Raw genomic sequence first — 13,887 nt, 5'->3', positions numbered from 1 at the left:
TTTGAAAGTAACCTTAAACCCAGCCTTTTTTTTGGTTAAGGTTAGTTCAAACTGGTCAAAATGTTTGTTTGCCTGCAGAAACAAAATTTCGTTTACTCTGTAGCAGTTCATTGATTTCATAAATGTAACACACTACAGTTTTTTCTATACTTTCCATAAAGGTAAAAAACGATATATGCAGCGTTCTCTTCATTTTAGATGTCAAATGGGTTTTGTGGCTCCCTGTGTTTTTTTTTTCAGTGGGAAACGGGTCCAAATGGCTCCGAGTGTTTAAGGTTGCCGACCCCTGGTTTAGAACAATGAGGAATTAATAAAACAAAAAAAGTGCAATGCTCAAACATGTGGCTCAGAGACTTCAGTATGAAGTTTTAAAGTATTTTTGAACATGTACTACCTTCATGCAGATATTCGGTAGGAAACAGTGAACAACTCTACAACTCTAGTGTAAAAAAAACTAATTTATTATTGACGATGATTTGAAGGTGTGTTTTCCTGCGTCCTGTCTGAAACATCAGGAATTCTCTAAGTGTAAATTCCATTGGTAGTACTGCCTAGACAGGTATTCCCACTGCAATGGGCAAGATAAGCTAGCGTTATAAGCACGAAATAGGCATTTCCTTCTAATCCAAAACCACAGAGACTCAAAAGTTCATCTCTGCAGCATGTGGCTTTGTGCAGCCAACCAACAAAACAAGCTTGTCTCGGTTTCACATAAAAGTTAGTGACAAACTCTGCAAGTATGGTAGCTAATAACCCTGCTGCTTTGCATACCCTCCATGCAAACAAGAAACGGCAGGTGTAACAGGTAAAGCCTGCTGAGCAAAGCACTGTATGTGAGTCCAGAGAGAGAGAGAGAGAGAGAGAGAGAGAGAGAGAGAGAGAGAGAGAGAGAGAGAGAGAGAGAGAGAGAGAGAGAGAGAGAGAGAGAGAGAGAGAGAGAGAGAGAGAGAGAGAGAGAGAGAGAGAGAGAGAGAGAGAGAGAGAGAGAGAGAGAGAGAGAGAGAGAGAGAGAGAGAGAGAGAGGAATACACTGCATCATGAATAAAAGGACCAAACAGTGTATGATGAGCTCGGTTTGCGTACTTCATGGAGGGCAGGTGTCTGAGCACCACGTCTACGGCGTGCACAGGATTGGTGCTGATAGGCTTGTCCAGCTCCAGGGGCTCGGGCATGCTGCGTCCGGTCAACACCTCATGCAGCAGGTGCCAGCTGACCAGAGACACAAACTTTATGGTGACTTTAAAAGGCCTGTCTTTGCCCCCTTCTCCTGGCAGCGTGACATCCAGGTCCACCTGTGACAAAAATGTAGTGAATTTACATTTGAAGAACTTTCCTGGGGCATGAATAATCACACAGGTGATGAGAAGTGAACCTAATCTTACCCCTGCAGGGGCCACAGGAAGTGGATTTGCTGTGTAGAGACTTCTCTTTCCATCATAGACTGGCCGGCGATCCCCGAAAATGGTCACCTTAAAGTGCTGCACCATGGAGTCCACCACCTCTCTGTAGACACAGGAAAAGAGATGGAAAATGTATTTACTACAGCAGCCAACTGCTTTTGTGAAGAAGAAACAAAGCAGCTCTTGTTATTCAAAATGATCGTTATATTAATTAATACATAGCCATGTGGTTAAGAAAAGCATAATTACAGATAAGCGTGTGCATCTGTTTTGGTTTGAAAATGGCACGCGGTGCCTGTAGATCCGGCAAAAGTGACTTGCGAGTGTACGAAAGACGCTTTAGCAGAAGCATATGAAAATGTTTGTGGCTCTGGTTTTATTTCCACAGGAAATATTGTGGCTTCTATAGCAGACCCTCAGGTGCTGTTGCTTGGGGCAACATGTGCATTAATATTAATTAAGCACCTAAACACAGCAGACAGCCCAAGCTATTTTATTTAGCCTCTCTGGACTGACAGAAAACAGAACGTTAAGCTGACTGGACAGAGAGAAATTACCTTTTAAGCTAAACACACCTGGACTAAATGGCAAAAACTGAGCCTTGCGGTCATACCTGTTGACTCTGCGTGGGCACTTCTCAGGTTTAATGTCCACCTCGTAGAGGTAGACATCCATTTTGGGGATCTCCACCTGGAAGCAGTTGGCCAGCAGCTTGATGGGCTTCCCCATGGTGCCATAGCCAGGCCTCCGGGGCATGGAGAACAGGGACTGGGCCCCAACGACTCCTGAAGAGACACACAAAGTGGGAGAGAAAAAAGAAAGAACGAGCGTTAAAGACATCTTCTTGGCACAATTTCCGTTAAAATAAGAAATTAGCTCTTTATCTTCATATACAAATCACTTGTGTCCAAGTCTAAGAAAATATGTAAGGTTTGCTGTTATAGGTAAGTCATCAACAATGGAGCGGGGCAGTTGTATTACTCTTACCACCCTGAAGCAGCCTCTCTCTTATACCAAATTAAATGGGCACTTTGGAAAAAAATTTATCTCTGAAAAAATAATCTTTTTATACACATATAGTTACATAAAGTTAATTGAAAAAAAAACTTAATATTCTCTATGCCAGAAAACTTCCCTCATCAAAACAAAAAAAAACATTAACAATTACATTTTATAGAAAATTAGTCATCACCCTCTGACCAAAACAGACTGGGGAACTTAACAGCCATATGCTGTAATAAGCAGCATTTGTTATTGGGTGATGCAACTATGGTGAAACATCAAGAGTTGGTTCAGTAGACACAGTCTGACCCCACTGGGGCAACTCCAAAACACACTGACAAATCATTGGCTGGATATTTTTTCCTCTTTGTGTATTCAAGATTCATTCATTCATTCATTCATTCATTCCTTTTTGTACATGTAATCCAGTATTATATAGTGTTACATTCGTTATGCAAAAGTGTCTTATTCGTATGGCTGGAACTTAATACAACTGTTATAAAGTCGTGTGAAACATCTAGAATAAGAGATACAGGTGTGAGACAATTAAATTAGTATTTGTCTCGCTGCTAAGTTGCATAACCATTAGGGCACTATAAAAAAAATGATAATCACAATTAGGGAAGGCATTATGACAATGCAGGTGCATAATATGTTCCACAGTATATACTTTTGCTTACAAACTTTCAGATTTATATTACATTTTTTTTTAATCTTTACAAACGATTAATAAAATGAGCGGTCTCCGGTCATAGCGTAATTAAAGCAATTTTTTTAATAAATCACGATCACAGCCAACAGCTCTTGTTGACACTTTACTAAGAAAGTCTGTTTGGTATTTTGTACAAGTGGCACTTTCATGCAGAAGTTACTCGAAATACGGTTCTCAGAATTGATATCGCTTGAGGGGGGAAAAAAAATGGATGTACTGCTCCAGACTGATCCAGCTATGCAACAGCTGCTAATGGTTTCCTGACGCTAAATTACCCACAACATCGACGGCGGCTTTTTCGCTTTATCAAAAGCTTCTCTGAACTCTGCGGGCGGGTGGAAAAAAATCTTTTCCTCTTGCTGTGAGGAAAAGGGAAAAGAACACCGTGGCCTGAGCAACTTAGCGAGTCGCAACATTTACAGAGCAAGGTGCCAGCCACGTGTACACGGCTGCCCACGCATACTGGATGTCTAAGAGTTAGCTCATTCAAATCCCCTTCCGAAGCGATTTAAATAACTCCTCGTGCCCAGGCATGTTATTAAAGTGAAAAACCTTCCTGCTACTTACATGACGCTTAACAAGCTTACTGAGAGGTGTGTTTGTGTTTACTCTGCAACACAAGAGTGCAGAAAAACCCGCACCGATAACAGAAAGTGAAAGAAAGACGATGTGTTGTCGCTCGTGCGTGTCGCTCGTCTGCCACGTCGTTTAGGTATACAAAAACAGCCCTAGTACCCTAGCTATAAAAGCGGGTACTGAAACATTTCTCCTGAGACATGATAAATTAAATGAAAGTCAGCCTGAGTGAGTGAATATGTGAGTGTGTATGCGTGCGCATGTGCATGTGAGTGAGTAAGTGTGTGTGTGTGTGTGTGATTCATTCCTGACTCATAACCCCTATTTCAGAGGCCCGTTTTGGGTCTCTCCATCAGGAGTCACATCCAAAACAACCAAGAATCAAAAAGCCACTGCTGAGCAACTGTGGTGTGAAGCATACATCAGGCACGTAGATCTATAACAGCTGTACAGAATGCGAGGGCAACGAAGGCATACTATTTTATAAACATTAGATATTACAACGCTCAACGGTTAAATGCTCGAATCTGATCGGTTAAGATTCGAGCATTTAACCATGCAGCGTTGTAATATTTTTCCCCCCTCGTTGTGAATTTATTCATTATTCCATCATGAAAAATGATACTAAACATACAGCTGTATGTCTTCTTAGATACTACAAGCTTCTTGGTACTGTTACTCTCAGGTATATCTGGAGATTTAGGCTCAGCCTGTGTCCGTCTGACACGCTGCCCAGGTTTAGACCCTGACAAGATTCTTATTCTCTGCTTCGGAAAAACATGACACTGCCATCAACGCGCCTCGCCACAGTAAAAGAAATGACCAGGTGATGAGCAACACCTGCTGAAGTGTTTTCTGTCCTACTATATACTTGGTCCAGACCACCCGGAACCACCGAAAGCTGAACCTGTTTATTATAGGTTTATTATAAAGAACCTATTTATTACTGACTAATTTAGCAAATTCATAGTCAAATAAATTTCCTCAAGTTGAGTCATTTCAATCTCACGTCCTAAACAAGACCAAAGTCCCCAAGCTACTACTCAAGTGTTGAATAGGTGTGGGGGGAGAACATGGGTGGGCTATCGGGGGTTTTCCATTCTCAGAATAATTTGGAAAAGGCTTATTTACAAAACGAAATAAATAAAAACCTGTCTTTCATGTTTTATTCTAAGGTGAAAAGGTTATTTTTGGACAGAAATGGACAAAAGAATTTTTGTATAGACGAGCTGACCACAAATTAATATTCATTTTTACGTGTATTGAACCTTTGGTGCAAACCAGCTAAATGTCTCATTGAATTTTTTGGGTTTTTTCATTATTCCTGTCCTCAGTTTAAGTCCAATCTGGAGCGCTGCAACACTGCCAGCGGGTCGTCTACTACAGACACGGGTTGCGCAGCAGATCCCGTCTGTCTTACAACAGAAAGAGTCTGAATTTCCAGACCAATTGTGATGGAAATGATCAGCATGCTTGAAGCAGGCCACACACACGCACACAAACAAACGACCACACAGAGATAGACACAGAATGAAATGCTAACTAACTAAAGATACGCTGAGATAACCTTTTTCCAATATTATAATAATTGTATGAGAGTTTTAGAATGATTTTATAACGATCATATCAGCAGCCTGGACTCCATGGACATACAGGTTTGTCACTGCTGGCTGACAAGCCAGAGGAAGAAACATATTCCTTACTCTTTCGCAAAGTAAAACCTGGTATGATTTGTAATCTCAAGCCACGAAAAAAAATTATTCAAATTCCGTGATGTATTCGACAGTGACGACAAACAAACAAGAGGGGGAAAAAAGGTGGCAGAGGTTCTTTTTTATCTTCCACTCGCCCAACCACAAACTCGGTGCTCCGCTCATGAGTCATCAGATCAACTCTCAGAAACACACACACACACTCCCGCACATGCACCACTCCACTTCCTCTAGTCCTGAGGTGAAGCTTGTTCTCCCATGCTCACCTACTCAATACCACCTCGTTCTCATTCACTCACACGCTTATAGATGCGGGCGAACTGCGTCATCAGATCTTCCACACAAAAAATCGTAGCCTTTAAATCAAGGTCATGCGGGAGGAGGAATAAAAGGAAAACAATCCTGAGACAAACAAAAGAAATCAAAGGTCACTGTGCCTAATTTCAATTTGCTGTTGCCCTCGACACCCACAAAACACCAAGTAGTGAGAGGAGACAGGACCCGTCTTGTCCGACTTTAAACTGCCCTCTCATGTGCTGAGGACTTTCTACACCTGCATTATTTAAAGCATCCTGACAGGAAACATTACAGCCTGGTTAGGGAACAGCACCAGACAGGACAGACAAGTGGTACGATCAGCTGAGTGGACCAATCGCACTGAAAGTCTATCAATAACTCTCTCAATAGTGAAGGACCTCAGCCATACCAACAAGTCACTTCTGTACCTTGAAGGCAGACGCAGAGGGAATGAGGGAATGAGGAGCTTCTTCCCGACAACCCCTATGCCCCTTTTCCACCGAGGCAGTTTGAGTGCTGGTTCGGAGCCAGAGCCTAATTTAGAACCAGTTCTTTCTGTTTCGACAGCCAAAGCACCGGCTCTGAACCAGAAAAAGTGGTTCTTACGTAGCACCAAAACGTTGCTGGTCTAGACTTAAGAACTGCTTGCCTTAGGGGCTGTGGGCTGGGCTACTGTTAGCACATTTGATAATGTACCTTAAGTATACTAATGTTTAATACACGTTTACTTTACCGCGATATGATACATTATCATCACACATGATAGTAAGTAGCTACATGCTAAGGCTAACTTTTTTCTGTGTTAATGATAAAATAACGTTATGTACTTTCTCGATAACAACCTCCGTTTATACAGATTACATGGAGCTGCACGTACACGTTGGATTCGCCGCGTTTGGGTGTTAATGTAGGTTCGCAAAGCCATGAGCATTAACAGTAAAGCAATATCCGCCATTGTCGTGTTTGTGTTTGCAGCTGCTACGCTAAAGTTGCTGCACTGGGTAACGTGACACGTATACGGTGACGTCAGACTCGGCTCTGTGACGGCTCTCTAGCCGGTGGAAAGGCAAACCGGTTCTTAGAAGGGTCGCCAGTGGAACCAACTTTGAACCAGCACCAGCACTAGCTCTGAACCAGCACTCGGTTCTTTTTGGTGGAAAAGAGGCACTAGAGACCTTTTCTAAACTTTGCCGTAACACTCACTACCTCAGCCGGACTTTTGCACAGTAGAACATTCACATTTTTGCATCGTATCTATATATCTTCTAATACATACACATCACCGTATTCCATATTCAGATCTAATCACAGTAGTAACATACTACCTTCTCAATTTTTGATACGTTTAATTTTCTGTTGCGATTTTCCACCATAGTTTTAGTGAAAGCGTTTCGCTACGTTATACTGCGGATGATTTTTTATGTGCGAAATAAAATTTTTCATTTGATTTAAAAACACAATGCTGAACATTTAAAACATTTAATGACTTTCAAAGACCAAATAAAGTTCCAAATCTGAAATCGTTGTCTAGTAAATTGCACATGATGTCTTTAGCTTATAAGTGATTACGTACATGGTCTTTTTCTGATTTTTTTTTGTTCTTAAATTAATGGCCTATGCAACAGACTGAACTGTTAAAATTCATTTACAACACTTAAAACACAGTTGTAACAATTCCCTGTTTTCACGCTCACAGAGACGACGTTTGCTGATACGATGCAGCTCAGGGTCTGTTGTGAAAAATCAGAAGGCAACTGTTCTATACATATGAAATGCAGAGCCAAAATTACTGGCATGCTCTTAATTATGGCTTAATTGTGGTAAAAAGAAATTGCCAGAAAGAAGGGTGTGATTGTGTTCTCTATTGGGTTAGGCGATAGTTTTTCAGGGTTCAGCAAATTCTAATTTTTATTTGCATTCAGTCTGACTGGCACGACAAATGAGGACGGCGAAAGCTTAGGGTTCCGAGCTACATCGACTGGCATGTCAGACGGCGCTGAGAAAAAGTTATGTGTCCATTGACCATATGAATGAGCTCCATTCTGGGCTTGGGACTGTGAATGAGACTCTCTGTTATAGACATATCATGATACTACAGCTTAAGGGGGTGGAGAAAGAGAGAGAGAGACACAGAAAATAAAATATACCACTTCTAGTCATGGGAGAAAGGCAAAAAGGTGTCGAGGTGAAAAGAGGAGAAATTAGGAGTAAGAAGTCGAAAAGAAAAAGCTTGATCACCAAAAATCAACAAACTCTGCTAATATCAGCTTTTTAGGCTCTTTTCCTGTTAGTGTCGGTCTCCTGAGCACAAAGTACCTCTCTAAACTGTCCACTGACTCCATGTTGCCTCTGCTGAGAGGCCCCTCTTTCTCCAGACATGCGCACCACACACACACACACACACACACACACGGTGAGATCGGTTTGCCACTGAGCTTGAAACATTTCCCAGGCCAACAGCCTACTCCAGAGGGCCCGAAGCTCTGAAAGAAAACAGCCAACAGTGGTCTGAGTGAACTCACTGAGTCCGGTGTTAGACTGAGGATAGACATGTAGTTAAACAATGAGAGGACACTGTCAACAAAAGTGCAACAACACACTTTGTAGAAACTATCAGCTCTATGTATATCGCCTGATCATGAATGCAAGAGAAGAGGGGTTGCAAAAGAGGAACAGAGGAGAAGGGGACAGACCTAGAACGACAGAGAGAGAAAGAGATAGGGACTGAAAGAGAGTAAGTGAGAAGGAAAGAGAAAATGAGAGAGCACAAACTAAAATGACACACTGAAAAATAGTGAGAGAGAGAGACCGACAGAGAGACAGACACACCGACCGACAGACACACCGACCGACAGACACACCGACCGACAGACACACCGACCGACAGACACACCGACCGACAGACACACCGACCGACAGACACACCGACCGACAGACACACCGACCGACAGACACACCGACCGACAGACACACCGACCGACAGACACAGGGGAAGAGCTTGTGAAATCCGGCACAGGAAGAGACAAACAGAGCTGCACAGGACTAAGAGGGTGAGAGAAGCAGTAGAGCCGTTAAAAACACACACACACACACACACGCACACACACACACACACACACACCCTGACCACACCATCTGTACGCTGGGGCATCCCTCTCTCTCTCCTCTGTTACACACTCAGTGACAGAAAACACCTGGCACCTCACGCACTGTTAACCACACCACACCCAACTTCCACAAAGACACCAAACTCACTAACCACTGTGCATCTGTGTGTGTGTGTGTGTGTGCGCGTGAGTGTCAGCAATGATATCACTATCACAACAATGTATATTGTTGCATATTTCCAGAGGTCGCCTGTGTACGTTCTACTTTTACAGGTTCATTTCAGACTTTTTCCTATTTTCACAGATATGAAACAGATATTAAACCTAATATTCAGTAGCTAAATTATGAAATGCATGCAGAGTGACTACCTTTATACTTCTTGACTACTACATAATCTACAGCGGGCATCACCAAATGGCGGACCGCGGTCCGGATCCGGACCGAGTGACGGGTCAGCCCGGACCCGTTAAAATTCTAATATTATCATATTAAGCATCTCCTTATTATAATCTAATATTATAAGATTATATAAGCTCTTTGATATTAATAAAAAGATAAACCTTTCGTTCATGCGCAGTTAATCTAGTTATTACTGCTCAAAGCTCTGTACTTTTCTTTTATTCAGTAAATTCTGCCCTGTTCTATTTTACTTGAAATGTTCTTTTGCCTAAGGTTCCTGTGTTATTAATGTAGTTATTGTTTAAAAAAGGGGCAGATCAAAAGTGTTTTGTTTCATTTTTTCTTAAAGATTAAAAGCACTTTTATTTTATTCAAAAGATTCTGAATGTTTTACATTACTTGAAATATAGGCCCTAAGTTCAGGCTGCTCAAAGCTGTGTTTGCACTTTTTATTTATTTTAATTCAGAAGAAATTCAGTTTCTGTTGTCTGTTACTTGACATGTAGTAACAAGTTCAGACTTTGAAAACACTTGAAATTTAACAATAAATTATTATTATGATAATTTTATTAACATGAGGGTACACTATTTTAAGTGATAATATAAGATTCGGACCTTTGCTGGGAGGAAATTTTAGTAACTGGACCTCTTTGAATTTTAATTGAATACCCCTGATCTACAGTATCGTATTATTCGGTTCGGCCAGCCGTCTCAAAATAAAATTAAAAACATGACCTTTAAGTTTCATGCTGTAATGTTGACTGTTTTCGTTTAAACTTCATCAAAACAAAACTGCGCTACTTTACTACAATGTTGTTTGATCGTCAGCGGACGTGGTGCAGTTGGGGTTCATCCCTTGCTTCGTCTTTATATAGAAAGAGCTATAAAGCCGCACTTCAGTCTGTCCCGATTATTTTAAAGCATGCAAACGATGTTCCATTTATCATCATGTAACCCGCAGCTGATAATCAAATGGAGAAATCGGTAATGTGTGGGCTGTGCTTTTCTTTAATCCGTGGGCAGGACGTTAGAATGATGTCAAACTTAATAGGTCAGGGCTTGGATGTAAAATCACTCACATGCACCAAGCTGAATGTTAATGAAAATGAAAAGGCAAATCGGTGAATATTGCCCTTTTAGAACTGAAGCTGCGGCAATGTTTCGTAGATGATGCAGATGCGCTTCTCTTTTCAAATCCAAAATAAAATATTACCGCAACTAAGGTACACCCAGTGGCAGAGATGTACTTTCTTCAAAGCATGCTCAGACACCAGTATGACGTTAAGGTGATTCGATCAGAACCCCCCCAATCTTTAATTTCTGTTGAAAATTAGTCATGGTAGTTCTTCAGTGGGGATTTCCAACAACTGCCAGAAGAGAGCCACCTGTCCACCGTAAGCATTATGAGACAGGATACACTATTTACATCGTCACACTAATAATCCCTGGTACGATCATGTCCTTACAAATAACTTAATTTTCCTAATAACAAACATGCTGTAACACTTGGGGGTGAATATGAATCAAAGTTACTGTAGTTTCCGACATCAGTACATCCCAAAGCGTTTTATTTCTCTTATACGAAAGCAATATAAGCTTGAAAAAAGTTTTAAAGAACAAGATGTAACACGATGTAACTTAACTTAACTTAACAAGATGTAACTTAATCGTCTGAAAAAACATGCTCTGTACAAACAGAACAATTTCATCCGATTCTGAGGATCTTTAATGACCCAAGATCAGGAACCAGGTTTACTCATAGACTGGCAGGTGATCACTTAGGATGGAGAACCAGCGATTTAACTCGCTTCCCTGTTGCTTACACAGCCCCTGAAGGACTTGTTAAGGAGCTGATGACCTGTTGCTGCTGTGGTACCATCTTCACTACCATATAATTTGTGTAGTAAATGTTGCATCAGTGGTCCTTAAATTCACTCTGAATGGGCTTTAGAGTTTTGAACGGATGCTGAACGTTGTACTTCCTTTTAAAATAAGCCAGCGAAAGCAATCCGACGTCCTTGCCGTTTTGAAAATCTGTAAGCCTGTAGCAACATACACCACACTTCCCACCAGATCGTCATTTGACTATAGCTTACTAAATTAACTAAATACGGGGAAATTAACAAAAGTTTTTTCTTCTGACTGCATCTGATTTCTCACCACCACCTTCACAAAACCATGAGCCAGGAACTGTCGTAACCTTTTCAAATTTAACCAGACGATGACGGAGAATCGCAGGACTTCGCACGAAAAGTCACATAACCACAGACTTTTGCAATTGCAAACTTTAAACCTCTTCCAAACGAACACGTGTGTAAAAAAAAAAAAAAAAAAAAAAAAGAAAAGAAAAAAGAAACCCACGTTCCCGACCGATCGATGGCTAGAAAAGAGAAGCGCTTATTCAGACATACAGCCAAAAGGTAAAAATGTTTACTGCTTACTGTATAGCAAGGTCCGCCTCCAGGGGGCGGGATTTATCCTTATAGAACGCTTTTGATTGGATAAAAAACAAACTAGTACGTGATGAGTAAACAAAAATGTTTTACACGTTCCCAAAAGTGATCGACTATGAAAAATAAAATAAGAATAACAATTCAAAACAAGTATCTTTCTACATACACTATCGCATTGTTGATAATAATAATAATAATAATAATAATAATAATAATAATAATAATAATAATATAAAAAGGTTAAGAATTTATTAGTATTTTTTATTACAGGTTGTTTTAAGGTCATTTTGCCTACCTTAAAGCATTCAATTATTAAGAACATTATGTGATAAAAGGTATAAGATGAACACTTATTATCTTAGCATGACTTTTAACAGTAAAATAGTTGAGGAAAGCGACGCTTTTAGACACTTGAGACTTTCTGACATTTGTATTTTACCTGAAGTTCCGATTTCCATTCATGAGGCTCTCTGTCCGGTTCCTTCCCCGGCTCACAGAAGAAGAAGAAAACTCCGGCTTTCCGTGAGAAAAAAAATCCAAGGAGGATCCCAGTTATACTCCAGATATATATATTTTTTTTCAGTAAATATTCTCGTACGAAACGGCGGTTACTCGCTGGGGGGCCGCCCCGGGCTTCAGGGGCTCAACCACGGACTCACTAGTCACTCTTCACCGCCTGCCCTGACAGAACGACGGAGCTTAGCTAAACTCCACACGGTAGCTTGTTAGATTACGGTCTTTAACATCCAGAAATTTAAACCAAGTAGCTAAAAGAACGAACACAGCGAAACATCGTTATGTATTTCGGTCTTGTTTCGTTTGTCTGCGCTCGTGAAGTAGCTAAAAGTTTAGCTAGCTGGGTGCTATGCTAACTTAGCTAGCTAGCCAGCCAGCTTAGCTTAGCTGAAATTCCCATTCAAAAAAAAAAAGCGATTCTTCTGAACAAATCAAAACAGCTGATAAAAAAATCTCCTCAGGTTCGTATTTTTCCGATACTTTATGCCGTCCGTAAGCGTTGTCAGATTGTCAAATCCGGAAGCCGTTTTTGTCGCTTTTTTTTTTCCAACCCGGCCGAGATCCACTCGCTCGCCTCGTCGGGGGCTCTGACTGGCTAAATATGGTGAGAGCGTTAATCTATGACGACCGACGCAGCAACGTTTGACAGCTGAGCTCTGATTGGTCGACGTCCTAACGTCCACGATCGAGAGGTTCTAAAAAGCGAGTACTTATTGGTCGGTAATCTAGTGACGACATAGGAACCCCTGAGAGGAGGACGTTGATAGGTTGACATCAGATGCGAGGTTATAAGGAGGGGTTTAGTAGCAAAATGAAGAGAAGCAGACGTCAGAGGAATTAAACTTCACCCACAATTGTTCTCGTTTTTTTTCCTCCAACACGATTATAATATAAAAATGAGAACACTTAATGAGTATTTAATGGTTCTTTGTGCTTTAAGAAAAAAAACTGACCAGGAGGGTGAAATAATATTCATCAGACTGTAAGTTATTTATGTGTTTTCTGTCTGTTCTCCTGTGAGGATCATCATGGTGGCAAGCAAGATAAGAAGCTTTGTCCAGACTTCAGTTTCCAGCTACAGACTTCAGCATTTCCTGTGAGATCTCAAAGCCAATTGTGAGATTTAATCTCCCCAACAGGTTGTGGGTCTTCCCTGTGGTCTCCACCCATTGGGACACGGCTGATACCTCCTCAACTGGCTCCTCTTTGTCTGGCAGATCTCTGAGGCTTTCCCAGACTGTTAAGCCGAGAAGGTCAGCCAAGTCTTCTACATCCCCTGCCGCAGATTTTAACTACTCCAGACATGGGATCCCCAGATATTCCCAAACCGACTGTGAAATACACTTTATATGGCCAAAGGTAATGGGATACCTACCCAATCAAGCCCATACATTTTTATTTTATTTAAATTTCTTTTTTAACCTACTATTTTAACCTCCTATGGATTTCATCCATCCAACTCATTCAGCTGACACTTTTATTCAAAGTGAATTACAATTGAGACGACACAATTCACAACCTTCTGAACAGTAGCCCTACGCCCGACCCACGGCCCCGAACCACCTCACGTGGCTCCTTTCAATTTGGAAGAACAGCAGCTCTACTTCAAGGTTTTTCTAGATTGTTGGAAAAATCAGCCCAGAAAGAAATCCCAGCTCCTCCTGGGGAATCCCCAGATATCCCTAAGCCAATTGTTGAAATATAAGATCTCG

General features: G+C 41.2%; 1 protein-coding gene across 2 annotated transcripts in view; it reads right to left on the bottom strand.

Moving 5' to 3' along the window:
* Nucleotides 1-12,764, bottom strand: part of ago3a (argonaute RISC catalytic component 3a) — a 31,812-nt gene extending 19,048 nt beyond the window's left edge. For both annotated transcript variants that reach the window (XM_060862309.1, XM_060862310.1), the window contains exons 1-4: nt 12,099-12,764; nt 2,014-2,185; nt 1,383-1,503; nt 1,084-1,292 (exon numbers count right to left, since the gene is read on the bottom strand). In XM_060862309.1, the coding sequence (XP_060718292.1) occupies nt 1,084-1,292; nt 1,383-1,503; nt 2,014-2,185; nt 12,099-12,117 (521 nt within the window). In that variant the 5' untranslated portion in view covers nt 12,118-12,764. The remainder of the gene's footprint in view (nt 1-1,083; nt 1,293-1,382; nt 1,504-2,013; nt 2,186-12,098) is intronic.
* Nucleotides 12,765-13,887: the final 1,123 nt, after the last annotated feature.

Source organism: Tachysurus vachellii, chromosome 25, assembly GCF_030014155.1.
Source record: "Tachysurus vachellii isolate PV-2020 chromosome 25, HZAU_Pvac_v1, whole genome shotgun sequence".
NCBI lineage: Eukaryota > Metazoa > Chordata > Actinopteri > Siluriformes > Bagridae > Tachysurus > Tachysurus vachellii.
Note: the sequence above shows the minus strand (reverse complement) of the source record. Positions and strands in the feature narration are given on the sequence as shown.